A 17,629-nucleotide genomic window follows, 5' to 3' on the forward strand; every position below is an offset into this window, starting at 1 on the left:
TTCTAGCCTAGCTAAAATCTTTCAATATTTTTAAGGAGACTTTTCACTTCAAGGATACTCCCCAAAGAAGAACTGCTTCAAAGACAGAGTAAAAGCAATATAGTAGTTTAAAATATGAACAGAATCAACAAGATGATACTTTTTCTAAATAGTTCTAATATTGAGCATCAGCATAGAAGTTTGAGGGGTAAAACAAGGATACTTTAGATGCCCACTAGCAGAAGTTGAGATTGGGGGGGGGAGGCACCACACCACCACACACAAATGTGTATTTCAGCTCCAATTCCCTTATCGAGTTATGCCTCAGACTGAAACACAGATGGAATCACAGAGACAGGGAGAACTGTAATGAGTCAATCTTAACATTTTATACCACACTCCTACCCAATGTGTCTATAGCAGCCAACAGTCTCCTCTTCTCCATGTTCATTTGTTGTTCCCTGCAGTGACAAACAAAAAAACAGGAGAGCCTGGAAGGCTTCTTGGCTGATCCTTATAGGCTCTAGTTGAAGAGACTTGCTGTATTTCACCCTCCACCCAGAGGAGGGAGCAAGGCAAAAAGCAGGATCACAACCCTGGACTTCAGGAGAACAGACTTTGACCTCTTCAGGAATCTGCTTGGAAGAATCCCATGGGATACAGCCCTGGAGAGAAAAGAGGTCCAGGAGAGCTGGATCATTTTCAAGGATCACCTCCTCCAAGGTCAAGATTGGTTCATACCAACGAGCAGGAAATCAAGCAAAGGCGGCAGGAGGCCTAAATGAATGAACGAGGAGCTCCTGACTAAATTTAGGCATAAAAAAGAAGCGTAAAAAAAGTGGAAGTATGGATAGGTGACCCAGGAGGAACATAGAGACACTGTCCAAGTGTGCATGGATGCGGTTATAAAAGCTAAAACCCATATGGATTTTAATCTGGTGAGGGACGTGAAGGGCAACAAGATTTGCTTCTACAAGTTGTCTTTTCCTACTGAGCTGATATCACTCAAGTAATTAGGTCAATGTCAGAGGCCTACAGTTTGACCTTTGGTATATTGCTTTTTAGTTGTTAGAGATGTAACTTTTGTTAGATAAAGCACAATTAGACAGGTGTTATGAAAAAAATGCATAATTGGCAGAAATAGGAAAATTAAACTTATACATTTCCCCAACAACTTGCTATACCAATCAATGAGTGACAGCTCGGAGTGGCCCACCAACCAATAAAAATCAGACAATCTGGAAGATGCTGTCCACCTCATAAAACTCATCCACCTCAGCCTGAAGGGAAGCAGCACAACTTTACCTTTGGAGATGTCTGACCACAGAGGACCTCCAGGGATACCTGGAACCAAGCTCATTCAACCAGAACCAGCGCACTCAGCACCCTTCTCCTGGCTACTGACAACTGCTGCTCCAGTCAGCAAGGAAAGGGGAAGTAGAGATAATCACTTTTCTGTAGCTCTGAAGTGTTCTTTGCATTATTAATCACTTCTACACAGAGGCAATAAATATCCAAACTCCTTCACACAGATCCAATTATTGTGCAGTAATTAATGCATGCATTTAGTCTGTCCTGACCTAAACCATGACAAAAGCACATCAGGAGCAAAAGGAAGACTAGGGAAAATGTGGGCCTGCTGCTGAACGGGGCAGGGGACCTGGTGACAAAGGACATGGAAAAGGTCAAGAGTAGTCAGTGACTTCTTGCCTTGGTCTTTACTGGGAAGATTTGCCCTGAGGAATCCCAGGCCCCTGAGACCAGAGGAGAAGTCTGGAGCAAGGAAAACTTACCCTTGGTGGAGGAGGATTGGATTAGGGAATATTTAAACAAACTGGACATACACAAGTCCATGGGACATGAAGAGATGAACCCACCAGTGCTGAGGGAGCTGACTGATGTCATTGCGAGGCCACTCTCAATAATCTTTAATCAATCATGGAGACTGGGAAACGTTCCTGAGGACTGGAAGAAAGTGTCACTCCTATCTTCAAGAAGGAGGATCTAGGGAACTAAAGGCTGATCAGCATTACCTCAATCCCTAGGAAGGTGATGGAGCAAATCATCCTGGAAACCATTTCTAAATGAATAGAGGATAAGAAGACAATTTGGAGTAGTCAGCAGGGATTTATGAAGCAGAAATCATGCTTAACCATCGTGATAGCTGTGGTGGGTTGACCTTGGCTGCCTGCCAGACCCCCACCCAGCCGCTCTGTCACTCCCCCTCCTCAACAGGACAGGGGGAGAAAATAAGATGGAAAATCTCATAGGTCGAGATAAGGACAGGGAGTTCACTTACCAATTACTGTCACAGGCAAAACAGACTTGACTCACAGAAAATTAATTTTATTGTCAGTTAAAATAATTTGGATGGTGAGAAACAAAGACAAAAACTAAAACACCTTCTCCCCACCACACCCTTTTTTTTCCCAGGCTCAATTTCACTCCTTCATTCCTGACTCTTCTACCCCCCACCCCCGCAAGTGGCACAGGGGGTATAGGGGGGTTGTGGTCAGTTCATAACAGTTCTTCTCTGACGCTCTTTCCTCCTCACACTTTTCCCCTGCTTCAGCATGGGTCTTCTCCCCGGGCTGCAGTTCCTTCAGGAAATATCCACCTGCTCCTCCGTGGTCCTCTCCACAGGCTGCAGGGAATTCCTGGTCCACTATGGTCTCTTCCAAAACTTCCACGGGCTGCAGGGGAATATCTGCTCCAGCACCTGAAGCACATCCTCCCCTTCCTTCTTCTCCGACCTTGGTGTTTGCAGGATTGTTTCTCACACTTCCCCCCCCCCATCTGTGCAGCATTTTACCCTTTCTAAAATGTTTTCATAGAAGTGCCACCAGCTTCACTGATTGGCTCAGCTTTGGCCAGTGGTGGAGCTATTACTGAGCTGGCTGCAACTGGCTATTTCTGGCACATGGCAGCCCCTGGCCTCTTCTCACAGAGGCCACCCCTGCAGCCCCCATCCCCCGCTACCAAAACATTGCCACATAAACCCAATACAACAGCCTGCTACAATGAGATGACTGGCTTGGTGGATGAGGGGAGAACAGTGGATAATGTTCATCTTGACTTCAGCAAGACTTTCAACACTGTCTCCCACAACATCTTCATAGACAAACTGATGAAGTATGGAGTAGAGCACTGGACAGTGAGGTGAATTAGAAACTGGCTGAACTGCTGACCTCAAAGGGTTGTGATCAGTGGCACAACATCCAGATGGAGGCCAGTCACTAGTTGTATATCCCAAGGGTCAATACTGAGTCTGATCCCGTTTAACCTCTTCATTAATGACCTGGACAATGGGACAGAATGCACACTCAGCAAGTTTGCTGATGATCCAAAATTGGGAGGAGTGTTGATATACCAGACAGGTGTGCTGCCATCCAGAGAGACCTTGACAGGTTGGAGAAATGGACTGACAGGAAACTCATGAAGTTCAACAAAGGGAAGTGCAAAGTCCTGCACCTGGGGAGAAACAACCCCATGCACCAGTACATGCTGGGGGCTGACTGACTGTAAAGCAGTTTTGCAGAGAAGGACCCGGGGGTCCTGACAGACACCAAGTTGTACATGAGCTAGCAACACACCCTGGCTACAAAGGCAGCCAACAGCATCCTGGGCTGTGTTAGGCAGCAGAATGAGGGAGGCAATACTTCCCTTCTACTCAGCATTGGTGAGACCAGTTCTGGGCTCTGCAGTACAAGAGAGACATGAACGTACTGGAGAGAGTCCACTGCAGGGCCACAAAGATGATGAAGGCACTGGAGCATCTCTTCTATGAGGAAAGGCTGAGAGAGCTGGGACTGTTGAGCCTGAAGAAGAGAAGGCTCGGGGGGGGGATCTCATCAATGTATATAAATATCTGAAGGGAGGGTCTGAAGAAGATGGAGCCAGGCTCTTTTCAGTGGTGTCCAGTGACAGGACAAGAGGCAGTGGGCACAAATTGAAATAAGGAAATTCCATTTAAACATAAGAAAAAACTTTTTTACTGTGAGGGTCACCAAGCACTGGAACAGGTTGCCCAGAGAGGTTGTGGAGTCTCCATCCTTGGAGATGGTCGAAACCCAACTGGACACAGTCCTGGGCATCCTGCTCTAGATGACCTTGCCTTTGTGGGGGGGGTATGGTGTGGACTAGACAATCTTCACAGGTCCCTTCCAACCTCAACGATTCTGTGATCCTGTAAAGCAGAACATACTTTCTTTGACTGCGCCCACTAAAAATAAGCAACTATCCTGTGAGCAATAGTGACCAAAGAAAAAATCTTCCTTGATGGGAAAAGACATTGGCAGGTGCTTCTTGTAGTCCCATAAGTTTATGTAGCTGTATAAGTATTAATTTAAAAATATTTGAGATACTTTAGAAATATAGTGAAATTGCATGCAAAACACTTGCTAGTAAATTATGTGCTTGTATGCAGGAGGGCAGAAATGAGGTTGTACAAGGTAATGTACTCTGGTTTAGGTCACAGTAATCCTTAAATACTATTTACTTTCCCCTTCCCCAATTCCAAAGGTAGCATCTTCTAGTATGTTCTATTATCTGTACAAAGGACAGATTTCTTTGGATACTGATTATAACTGTAAATTAAGCTTTAAATAAGGCACAATTATGTACAGAACAATCTGTTATCACACACAGCCCATATATTTATCTTCATGGTTGTATTGGGTTTATGTGGCAAAGTGTGCTGGGTTTGGCTGGGGTAGAGTTAATTTTCTTCACAGTAGCTAGTATGGGGCTATGTTTTGGATTTGTGCTGGAAACAGTGTTGATGATAACACACTGATGTTTTAGTTATTGCTGAGCAGTGCTTACACAGAGTCAAGGCCTTTTCTGCTTCTCACCCCACCCCACCAGCGAGTAGGCTGGGGGTGGGCAAGGAGCTGGGAGGGGACACAGCCGGGACAGCTGACCCAAACTGCCCAAAGGGATATTCCAGACCATAGGACGCCATGCTCAGCATATAAAGCTGGGGGAAGAAGAAGGAAGGGGGGGACGTTCACAGTGATGGCGTTTGTCTTCCGAAGTAACTGTTACACATCATGGAGCCCTGCTTTCCTGGAGATGGCTGAACACCTGCCTGCCGATGGGAAGTGGTGAATGAATTCCTTGTTTTACTTCGCTTGCACACGCGGCTTTTGCTTTCCCTATTAAACTGTCTTTATCTCAACCCACGAGTTTTCTCACTTTTACTCTTCTGATTCTCTCCCCCATCCCACTGGGTGGGGGGAGTGAGCAAGTGGCTGTGTGGTGCTTAGTTGCTGGCTGGGGTTAAACCACAACAGTCCTTTTTGGCACCCAACGTGGGGCTCGAAGGGTTCGAGATAATGACAGGTTTGATTGGAATGTGCTAGATTGAATTTATAGCTGTTACAGCTGTTTAGCTATTAGTCAGCAGGCTTCTGTGCTTGCCATGGAACTTGCTTGCCTTACTGTATATTAGAGCCTAGTGTTCGTTAGTGGCTGCTTTTTGCTTTCGCTGCTTGCTGTACTGCTGTACTGCTTATCGTCTTACTCTGCTGTGCCTGGGAACATTTTGATAACAGCAATGGCCATGCGCTTGGGCTGGCAGATGGCCAGGGCATCGCTGCTGTTTCTGTGCTGCTGTACTGGACAGGCTGGAACTCCAGTGTGAACTCGAGTCGAAGGGACTGTGACCTGTGGATGAGTCCATGTGGGAGCAGGACACCCTGAAGCATCTGTGGCCGTGAATAAGTCCACACCAGAGCAGGTACATCTTGAAGCATCTGTGGCCGTGGTTATGTCTGTGCCGCAGCAGGTATACCTCTGAAGGGATTGTGGCCCAAGGATAAGTCCATGCTGGAGAAGGTACACCTCGAAGCATTTGTGGCTGTGGATAAGTCCATGCTGCAGCAGGTACACCTTGAAGCATCAGTGGCTCTGCATAAGGTCATGCTGGAGCACCTCAAAGCATGTGGCCATGGATAAGCCCACGACAGAGCAGGTACACCCCTGGAGGGACTGCAGCCATGGGTAAGGCCATGTTGGAGCAGGTTTACTTCTGAAGGGACTGTGGCTGTGGGTAAGGCCACGCTGGAGCAGGTATATCTCCCTGTCCTTATCTTGACCCACAAGCCTTTTGTCATATTTTCTCTCCCCTGTCCAGTTGAGGAGGGGGAGTGATAGAGCAGCTTGGTGTGCACCTGGCGGCTAGCCAAGGTCAACCCACCACAATGGTTTATTGTCCCATCTCCTGAACTGTGCACAAGGAAAGGTTGGATTGTAGAAAAATATTACATATAATATTGGCAGATTATCAAAGCACATCAAATGTAAACTGTTCTTTATAACAGCTAAGTTGGGTAAGAACAACAACAGAAGTTCATAACTTCTTTATTGGTCACAGAACTACTGTATTTGAAAAAAATGTTAAACAAAAACATTCTAGTATTAATAAAATTAGTTGCATGCTGTCCTGGTTTCGGCTAGGACAGAGTTAATTTTCTTCCTAGTAGCTGGTATAGTGCTGTGTTTTGGATTTAGTAGGAGAAGAATGTTGATAACACACTGATGTTTTTAGTTGTTGCTAAGTAGTGTTTATACTAAGTCAAGGATTTTTCAGCTTCTCGTGCCCAGCCAGCAAGAAGGCTGGAGGGGCACAAGAAGCTGGGAGGAGACACCATCAGGACAGCTGACCCAAACTGGCCAAAGAGCTATTCCATACCATATGACATCATGCCCAGTATATAAACTGGGGGGAGTTAACTGGGAGGGGGATCGCGTCTCGGGAACTAACTGGGCATCGGTCAACGAGTGGTGAGCAATTGCATTGTGCACCACTTGCTTTGTATAGTTTAATTCTTTTAGTATTACTATTGTCATATTATTATTATTATCATTATCATTGTTTTTCATTCCTTTCTGTCCTATTAAACTGTCTTTATCTCAACTCACGAGTTTTTTTTTTTCCTGATTCTCTCCCCCATCCCAGGGGTGGGGGGCAGTGAGCGAGCGGCTGTGTGGTGCTTAGCTGCCGGCTGGGGTTAAACCACGACACATGCACATTTTAGGCTTTCTTAATTTTTCCTTCAGTAAGTTTTATATTCCATAAAACAGAATAAACATCATCCTCTTCAAGGTTCTTTGGCAACTAATATGAGCATACTCGCTGGAACTTAATGTAAGGGAAACATTCTTTAAGATGAGAAAGTCTAGATCTGCAGCCAAGTAGTAAGAAAACCTGAAAACTCCAATTTGAGCCAGAAGACTGGTCAAGACTGAAGCGGGGTGGGGGAAGAGATATTATCTCCAGAAGGAAAGCACAGTTGCTTGGAAAAAAGATAATTTAATAACAAACTATTCCTCCAATTAACCACTGAGAATATTAGTTCTCAGGGAAATACAGAAAGTAATTCTCTTATTAGAGACTGCTGCTACTGAAATTAATACTGAAGGAGGTGGCCACAAAGGTATTTAAGAAAAAGAAAAGAATAAATTAATAGTTCCTCAGAAGTTAGAAGCTTCATAAGGTCAAATCTGTCCATTTCTGAACAAAGTGATACTCTGGCTATCACAGAACTGTTTCAAAAGTCAACTCTTCTGACAGACATAAGAAATCAGCACAAATCCTAAAACATTTTTTTGTTTATATCTTTTTAGAGACTGAGTTTGACAGTTATGAAAAAGGATTTTCACTTTCTTCTAGGCTACATAAACCCTGAGGCTATATGTAGAATCATGTTAACCTTTATGCTTCAGTGCTGCTAGGTCAGTAGGTATGTTTGAAACAGAAGCCTACAGTTTATATTTCCCTAGGTATCACTAGGCAGATCTTACTACAAATCATCATTTGTTTCCATAAATCTCTTTCCTTGCCCCAAATAAAATGAGAAAGGATGCAAAGTATGTCTTAAAATTGCATGGCCTTTAAATATTTTTTTTTAATTAGGTGCTTTAGCAAAGCTCAAAGTACCAAAGAGATACAAACTGGTGAAACTAATAAAACTTTCACATGGGTTCATAAATAATGCTCCAGCCACCCAAACGATAGCTTCAGTTTAACCTTCTTCAACTTACAAGTTTATCACTAATTTTTTCAGAGATTCTTTTGTTAAGTAACTTATTACTTTAGGATATTCCTCCCCCATACATGTTAATAACTCCATCCCTAAGAAGCACCTCTCTAGTTTATTGGATTTTAATTGGATTCTATGCACCTTTATCTCCCCATTGAAATGGTGCTTACATCCCCTACACATCAAGAAATACATGCTCTCTGCTATAGCAGTTTCTTCTCAAAAATATCCCTAAAAGCTGTATCATTTCTTTCCTTTTTTTGCTACAAAACCCAAACATGTGCCACTCCTTATTTTTTCCTTATTACAGCCTCTTTGGACCTGTCATGATTTAACCCTAGCCGGCAACTAAGCACCACGCAGCTGCTTGCTCACTCCCCCCACCCAGTGGGATGGGGGAGAGAATGGGAAAAAGTAAAATTCATGGGTTGAGATAAAGACAGTTTAATAGGACAGAAAGGAAGAAAAATAATGATGATGATAATAATAATAAAATTACAATAATAATACTAAAAGAATTAGACTATACAAAGCAAGTGGTGCACAAGGCAATTGCTCACCACTCGTTGACCGATGCCCAGTTAGTTCCCGAGCAGCGATCTGCCCCTCCCAGCCAGCTCCCCCAGTTTATATACTGGGCAGGATGTCATATGGTATGGAATATTCCTTTGGCTAGTTTGGGTCAGCTGTCCTGGCTGTGTCCCCTCCCAGCTTCTTGTGCCCCTCCAGCCTTCTTGCTGGCTGGGCAGGAGAAGCTGAGAAATCCTTGACTTAGGATAAACACTACTTAGCAACAACTGAAAACATCAGTGTGTTATCAACATTATTTTCCTACTAAATCCAAAACACAGCACTATACTAGCTACTGTAATGCGTAAGTTGTCACACGTAAAGTAATCTTATCTTGTATGTATATAGAGGATTACAAAAGGAGGGCTGATCACTTCAGGATGTTCCAGAGGCCAGTATATCTGGTGCATCTTGAAGGAAGATGCAAACAGACAGTAGTTAATCAAATTTACTTAGATAACTTTGAAACAGACTCAGCAGTATTGTGGAGTTAAGTTACCCTTTAACGAACTGTCTCATTAGAATGCTTAGAATCACACCCACAAACCTAGAAGCCCCTTACTCACAGAAGCCCCTTCCTCTCTGAGCATGCATGGTAGAAAAAGGAAACTCTGTACCTTTAAATGAAACTGAAGACTACTGGGACCAATAAGAATCTTGAAAGATTACATGTAAACAGTATTACCAGCTACTAGGAAGAAAATTAACTCTATCCCAGCTGAAACCAGGACACGACCCTGCTCCATTTGCACAATTCCTTTTGGCTGGAATCTGCTCTCCGGCCATTTAGTTCAGCTTAGGTTAGTACCTAAATTAAATTTCTCAACCTAAAATGCAGTATTCTCCAACACCAGAAAGATATTATATATACATTCAAAAAGTCCCAGTACACATTTAACAATAAAACAAGGATGCACTAGGTAATCTAGAAGTTAGTTTCAAATTTCCATAACCAAGTTTCCTGTTGACAACTGTCTTAACTAAGCAAGCATTTCCTAGGTGTTTAAACACTGTGGCAGAACAGTGAAATATGAGAACCCATATTACATTAACTAGAAATTGTCAGAGGACTATGGACACCCTGCATATTCCTTGCACCTCTCTGGACAATCAAAATGTTTAGGTTAACAGCACAGTGAAAATGAAAATGAAATAACATACTTATTTTCAAGTGGTAAACTTGATAAGGAAGTTCAGAATATTTGCTGAGATTACAACTTTTTAAAAGCATATTTCATGCCTATATAATGCTAATTGCAGTTCCAAAAAGGCATTCCCAGCAGCACTAGGCTTAGAAGCCCACAATGAGAAACAATGTCAACACTGTCACCTCAGTCAAGAGATGTAGCTAAATAAGTCTGCATCAGTTTCAGAGTGTATTTTTTTTTTCTAACACACAGTCTAATCCACATGCTGTTTCATAGATCAATGGTCTCCAAAGTGGGGTGTGTGCACCTCAGGGGGTGTGCAAGATGATACATTGGGGTGCGGGAAGAAAATATTAGAAATTCTATTTATATTTAATTTTTATTTAAAAAAAAACAAATTAAGCTTTACTAATATACAGATTGGCACTGGTGCCCTCACTCCATCTGTATGTCAGATAGTCACGTGTCACATACAGTAAGCAAGGTATCCTGAGGGAAGAGTGGGTGTTCCACAATGTAGAGGGGTTGACAGTGGTGCCCTCACTCATCTTTGTTTTCAGCATGCTGCAATGTATTACAGATTATGTATGCCCAGTTAAGCGGATTTATGGATTATATTATCTAGTTTTAACTAACTGAAGATTTGGAGAAACAAGTATTAGAACAAATTATGCATTGTGGGAGGTTGGCTATACAGTTGGATAAAAGGACAGATGTTTCTAACATGTCTCAGCTTATGGTATTTGCTAGATTCTGTTTCAATAATAAAATACACAAACTACTACTTTTTTTGTGAGCCACTAAAGGAAAGATGTACCAGAGAAGATATATTCTCAACAGTAAATTACTTCTTTAATAAAAACAATGTTTTATGGAAAAATTCTGCAAGTGTAACCACTGATGGAGCAGCTGCTTTGACTGGAATAAAAAAAGGATTCTGGGGCATGGTTACAGAAATAGCACCACATGTGGAATTCATTCACTGCATCATTCATAGGCAAGCTATTGCAGCAAAGAAATTGGAGCCAGAAGTGCACAAAGTGCTACAGGATGTCATCGATGTGGTTGTTTTTATAAAAACAAGACCTTTAAATAGCAGAATCTTTACAATACTTTGTAATGAGATGGGGAGTGACCATGAAAATCTTTTGTACCACACAGAAGTTCACTGGTTATCTCCTGGCAAAGTGCTTAAAAGAGTTGTCAGACACGTGTTCCAAATTTGCTGACCTTTTCTGTGATGACAGGTGGCTGTCAGTAATATGCTACCTAGCAGATATTTTTGAAAAGAAAAAAAAAACCCACAATCACAATGAGTGAGAAAGTAACTGCTTTTTGAAAGAAACTTGTGCTATGCAGAGAGCATTTTGAAAAGGCTGTTTAGAAATGTTTCCATTCTTATGTGATTTTGATGCCAAAAACAATGCATGTCACCTATAAAAACTATCATATCTGTACACTTAAAAAATTTGGAAATGGAATTTTCTAACCTTTTTAAAAATCTTCCAAATGGAGAGTTTCAGCAACTTTTGAATCCATTTGTTAAAAATATAAAAATCCAACTCCTTCCGATTAGTTTGCAAGACCAACTGATTGACATCAGGGAAGATGGAATTTTACTAGCCAAATTTCAAAAAACCTTTGCATATTTGGTGGGTGGGATTGAAAAATGAGTATCATGATTTAGTAAGCACAGCCAATGATGCACTTCCATTTGGATCTACAGAGCTAAAAAAGATACCTCACAAAGATATGACAGACATTAAAACCAAGTATCAAAATAAACTGAATGTAGAACTGTTGTAAATGGGTTGTAAATTCAATGGGTTGTCTTTGCAAAAGAATTTGGCGACCCAGATGGGACACTGCTTCTGAACCTCAACAGATCTGCGGGATCGCAGGACCTCCAGCCGGCACCGAGGGATTCTTGGGGAGAACCTCCGATCCCCGGACCGAAGAGCTCTGAGCAAGACCCCTGGGAAGGTAAAGGCATTACTTATAAGGGAACCTGTCCATAAGTCGGGGAAGAAAATTCCCGCCGGATAGGGGATAATAAAGGGAAATCGGTTAAAGGGAAGGCTTGTTTGCACGATATTACGGGGATGCCCGAGTGCCAGCTGAGGGGAGGTGTGTGAAAGGCTTGTTTGCACAATAACACAGGGACTCCTGGAGTGCCAGCCACAGAAAGGTGTGTGAGTGTAGACGTGGTGTGAGTGTGTGTGTACGTCTCTGATGTTGCTAACTGTCAGTAATTGTGTTGTTAACTGTCAATAATTGTGTTGCTAACTGTCAGTAATTGTTACCCGTAATTGTTGTATCATGGGTTCTGGGCAATCTTCAGAAGGGGGAATCTTGAAAAAGTCACCTCTGGGATGTTTATTAAAGCATTGGAAGGATGTTGGGAGTCACCCCCTTACAAGGAAGCAATTGGTTGAATATTGTAATCATTGGTGGCCACTGTATATTTTGGATGACCAAGAAAAATGGCCAAAGAATGGGACTTTGAAGTATAATACTATATTACAATTAATGTTGTTTTGCCACTGTGAAGTAGAATGAAGTGCCTTATGTTGATTTGTTCTTTGCATTGCGAAATCGTCCAGAATGGCTGAAAGATTGTTGTTTAGTACCAAATGATCCTATGGTTCTGGCCTTAGAGAAGGACCAGGGGAAGAAACTAAGGAGATGTTGTTCTGCATGTAGTATTGGAAAGCGTTGTGTTAAGTACGGAAAGTCGGAGGAAGAGGACATAGAGTTACTAGTGGCCCCAGGGCAGAGGGGTCGGGAGTCAGGAAGGCAAGAGAGGTGGGGGGGGGGGAAGGCGGGAAGGTGAGTTGAGCACAGATGAAGGAGATTTTAGCCCCATTGCTGGGAGAACTAGGAGTGGAATGGAGCATCGTGATGCGGAAAGGGGGGAGGCACTCCAAGCCTCTCTCCGGCAAGCGGTTGGAAATGATGGGCCGGTTACTGTTAAGGTTCCATTTTCAGTAACTGATTTGAGATCCTGGAAGGAATTGGCGGGGACATATAGGAGGACCCGGAGAAGGTAGCAAAAATATTTGAAACTATAGTTAGGACCCAAGATCCAGATTGGAATGATATACAGGTAGTATTGGATACTTTGTTAACTTTGGATGAGAGAACTATGGTTTTGGCTAAGGCAAAAGAGGAGGCTGAAAGGATTCATACTCAAAGCACCCAGCCAGGAACTGTGAATGATCACTTTCCTCCTGTGGATCCCTGATGGGATCCTAATAACCCAGCTCAACGAGAATTGCTTACCAGATATCAGAGATTGGTGACTGGTATGAGGCATGCTATTCCCAAAGCTATCAATTTGTCTAAACTGTATCAGGTGATACAAGGAAAGGAAGAATCTCCCTCTGAATCCCATGAGCGATTAATGTCTGTGGCGAGGAGATATACAAATTTGGACCCTGAGAAGGAGGGAGATGCTTTGCAGCTGGTAACTTTATTTGTAGGACAGTCTGCACCAGATATTTGAAAGAAACTCCAGAGATTGGAAGGGGAAGATTCTAGGAACCTTAATAAGTTGTTGGAAACAGCCTGGAAAGTGTATAATAACCAAGAGGTTGTTGAAAGGAGTCGGGAAAGGAAATTAATTGCTGCATTGACTGGACAAGGATTATGGGGAGCGAGGCATGGAGACTGAGGCAGAGGAGGTGTTGGAAGGAACGGATTCCAACGCCGACCTCTGGACAGGGATCAATGTGCTATTTGTAGGGAAAAAGGACACTGGAAGCGAGATTGTCCATGGGAAAGAAGGACTAACGGAACTACCCCTGATCAAGCTATGAGATTGCTAACTCTAGATGAGGCATGAAGGGGACCAGGGGAGTCACCCCCAGCTGAGCCCCTGGTTACCCTAATGCTGGGGAATGAAAAGGTGGTTTTCTTGATAGACACTGGAGCAATGTATTCTGTTCTAAATACTTGTAAAGGGAGTTTTACCTAGGATACTGTAGACGTAGTTGGTGCCACTGGGAAAGGGGAAAGCCGACCATTCTTTCAACCTTTGAAATTTTGTCCTGGTTTCGGCTAGGACAGAGTTAATTTTCTTCCTAGTAGCTGGTATAGTGCTGTGTTTTGGATTTAGTAGGAAAATAATGTTGATAACACACTGATGGTTTTAGTTGTTGCTAAGTAGTGTTTATCCTAAGTCAAGGATTTTTCAGCTTCTCGTGCCCAGCCAGCAAGAAGGCTGGAGGGGCACAAGAAGCTGGGAGGGGACACCATCAGGACAGCTGACCCAAACTGGCCAAAGAGCTATTCCATACCATATGACATCATGCCCAGTATATAAACTGGGGGGAGTTAACTGGGAGGAGGGATCGCGGCTCGGGAACTAACTGGGCATCGGTCAACGAGTGGTGAGCAATTGCCTTGTGCACCACTTGCTTTGTATAGTTTAATTCTTTTAGTATTGCTATTGTCATATTATTATTATCATTATCATTGTTTTTCATTCCTTTCTGTCCTATTAAACTGTCTTTATCTCAACTCACGAGGTTTTTTTTCCCTGATTCTCTCCCCCATCCCAGGGGTGGGGGGGCAGTGAGCGAGCGGCTGCGTGGTGCTTAGCTGCCGGCTGGGGTTAAACCACAACAAATTTAAAATAGGGAAACGGTGGTTGACGCATCAATTTTTGTATATGCCTGAATGCCCAATGCCATTATTAGGGAGAGATATTCTAAGTAAGTTAAATGCACAAATAACTTTCAAAAATGGGCAAGTACAAGTGCATATCCCAGAAGATAAAGCCTTGGAAGCCCAGGTTTTTATGTTACAGCTGTCAAGGACAGAGGAAGAAATTCCAGAGAAGGTAGAGAATGCAGTCACTCTGCTGGTTTGGGCCTCAGAAGTCCCAGGAAGGTCACGAGCAGCAGAACCCGTAAAGATACAGTTAAAGCCTAACGCCCGACTGGTAAGACAAAAACAATATCCTTTGAAATTGGAGGTAAGGAAAGGATTAGAAAAGTTAATAACTTTATGAAATACAGACTGTTAGTAGAATGTCAATCAATATATAACACTCCCATTCTGCCGGTGAAGAAACCCCATTCAGACGAGTATAGACTGGTACAAGACCTCAGGGCTATTAATCAGATAGTGCAGGACATACATACTGTCGTAGCCAATCCATATACCTTATTGACTACAGTCAAGGAGGATGACAAGTGGTTCACAGTTTTAGATCTAAAGGATGCTTTCTTTTGCATACCCCTAGAGACAGTCAAGCATTGTTTGCATTCGAATGGGAAAGTCTGAGCACTGGGTGAAAGACACAGCTTATGTGGACTGTGCTGCCCCAAGGATTCAAAAATAGCCCTACCTTGTTCGGAAATCAATTGGCAAAAGAACTAGAGGTGTGGAAAAAAGAAAATGAAGGTCTGACCCTCCTCCAATATGTAGACGATATTTTAGTCACTGCATCTACTCAGGAAGAATGTATTTGTTCAACTATCAGTTTGCTCAACTTCCTAGGGCAGGCCGCCTACCGAGTGTCTAAAAAGAAAGCACAAATAGCGAAAACTCAAGTCTTATACTTAGGATTCACCATATCTCAGGGACAGCAGAGCCTGGGAACTGAAAGGAAAGAAGCAATATCTGCCAGACGCCTGAGCCACGGTCTGTCCAAGAGCTGCGTGCATTCCTGGGAATGGCTGGATGGTGCCGGTTGTGGATCCCCAACTATGGATTGCTTGTAAAGCCTTTGTATGAAACTCTGAAGGAATCCAAAGAAGTGTTGCATTGGACTCCTGAATGCAGGGCAGCCTTCTGGACTCTTAAGCAGGCTTTAATGACAGCCCCTGCCCTGGGTTTACCAGATCTGACCAAACTTTTTGAACTTTTTGTACATGAAAGCCTTCACCTGGCGTTAGGAGTACTAACTCAAAAACTAGGCTCTTGGAAGAGAGCTGTGGGATATTTTTCCAAACAATTGGACAATGTAAGCAGGGGATGGCCAGCGTGTCTCTGAGCAGTCGCTGCCAAAGTCTTGTTAATTCAAGAAGCCCGAAAATTGACCATGGGACAGAAAGTGATGGTTTACGTGCCCCATATGGTCATACCGATTTTGGAGCAGAAAGGAGGCCATTGGCTGTCTCCAAGCAGAATGTTAAAATACCAGGAGGTACTCTTGGAACAAGAGGATGTGGAATTGAAAACAATGACTGCCCTTAATCCCGCCATGTTCCTTGAACCTTCTGTAAAAGGAGAGGAGGAGTTGCAGCATGATTGCCTTCAGACTATCGAACAACTTTATTTGAGTAGGAAAGACTTGAAAGACATTCCAATAGAAAACCCTGAATGGGAGTTGTTCACAGATGGAAGCAGCTCTGTACGGGAGGGAAAACAAAGGACTGGCTATGCAGTTGTAACCCAGACTAAAATCATAGAGGCCCGCCCATTACCTGTGAACACATCAGCCCAGAAGGCAGAGTTAATTGCACTTCAATGAGCCTTAGAATTATCCAAAGAAAAAAGAGTCAACCTATGGACAGATTCCAAATATGCATTTGGGGTTGTGCATGCTCACGGAGCCATATGGAAAGAAAGAGGACTACTGTCTGCACAAGGATCCCCTATCAAGTATGGGAATGTCATCAAACAACTATTAGAAAGTGTTCGGCTACCAGCAGAGGTGGCTATAATGCATTGCAAAGCTCATCAATTTGGACAAACATCAGTTAATGTAGGGAACCGATTAGCAGATAAAACAGCAAAGGAGGTAGCAGAGGAAAGCATCCTAATTGTTGTACCGCCAAAATATGTGAACCTTCCAACAAAGGCTCCAGAGTATCACAGTCAAGATAACAAATTGGCCAAAATGTTGAAAGCTCATCTAAACCCAGAAGGGTGGTGGGTTACAGCAAATAAGCAGGTAATAGTACCTCAGAATGTAATGAGGCAATTAGTAGAAGATAAGAACAAAGCAACACACTGGGGTATAGATGCTATTGTAAATGATTTAAAGAATCAAGGACTTAGTGTGAGAATGACAGGAATTGTCAAAAGTGTAGTTAGTAAGTGCGAGGTCTGCTTACAGAATAATCCACATTCCTATAAGAAACCCCCTTTAGGGACTATAAAATAGGGAAATTGTCCCGGGGACTACTGGCAAGTAGATTTTTCCAAGTTGCCTCAACAAGAAGGATATCGATACTTATTGATTCTGGTTGATACATTTTCTGGATGGCCGGAGGCCTTTCCCTGTTGCACTAACAAAGCTAGAGAAGTTGTTAAAGTATTGCTGAAGGAAATTATACACAGATTTGGGGTTCTCACTAGGAATGTCATCAGATAGAGGACCCCATTTCATAGCAGAGACCGTACAAAATCTATCTAAAGCATTGGGGATTAAATTGGACCTACATACTCTATGAAGGCCAGAATCTAGTGGAAAAGTCAAAAGGATGAATCAAAGTCTAAAGAGGCAAATGAGTAAAATTTGTTAAGAAACCTCACTGAAGTGGCCACAAGCCCTTCCCCTAGCGTTATTGAGAATTAGAATACAACCAAACTCAAAAGAATGGGTAAGCCCATATGAGATTCTTTATGGAAAGCCCTATCAAGCTGCTATCATCCCTGGGGAAAGCCACGTAATGGGGAATCATAATTTAAAAGAATATGTAATATCTTTAGGGAAATTGCTCTCCACTTTGCATAGATTTATTGTTTTGACTTCTCCAGCAACTTTAGATGTCCAGGTACACCCCTACCATCCAGGAGACTGGATATACATCCGGACTTGGAGCAGCAAACCTCTTAAAGAAAGGTGGAAAGGACCCTTCCAAGTTCTTCTAACTATGCATACAGCAGTTAAGGTGGACAAAATAGATTCGTGGATACATTTTACCTGGACAA

The 17,629-nt window shown here is 42.9% G+C and overlaps 1 protein-coding gene across 1 annotated transcript in view; it reads left to right on the top strand.

The window, feature by feature from the left end:
• Positions 1-17,069, top strand: part of LOC127029287 (transmembrane protein 161B-like) — a gene marked incomplete at its 5' end in the record, with an annotated part of 124,282 nt that extends 107,213 nt beyond the window's left edge. The window contains 2 exons of the mRNA XM_050914854.1: positions 5,968-5,982; positions 16,860-17,069. Of these exons, the coding sequence (XP_050770811.1) occupies positions 5,968-5,982; positions 16,860-17,069 (225 nt within the window). The remainder of the gene's footprint in view (positions 1-5,967; positions 5,983-16,859) is intronic.
• Positions 17,070-17,629: the final 560 nt, after the last annotated feature.

The sequence above is a fragment of the Gymnogyps californianus genome, unplaced genomic scaffold (assembly GCF_018139145.2).
Source record: "Gymnogyps californianus isolate 813 unplaced genomic scaffold, ASM1813914v2 HiC_scaffold_94, whole genome shotgun sequence".
NCBI classification, from domain to species: domain Eukaryota; kingdom Metazoa; phylum Chordata; class Aves; order Accipitriformes; family Cathartidae; genus Gymnogyps; species Gymnogyps californianus.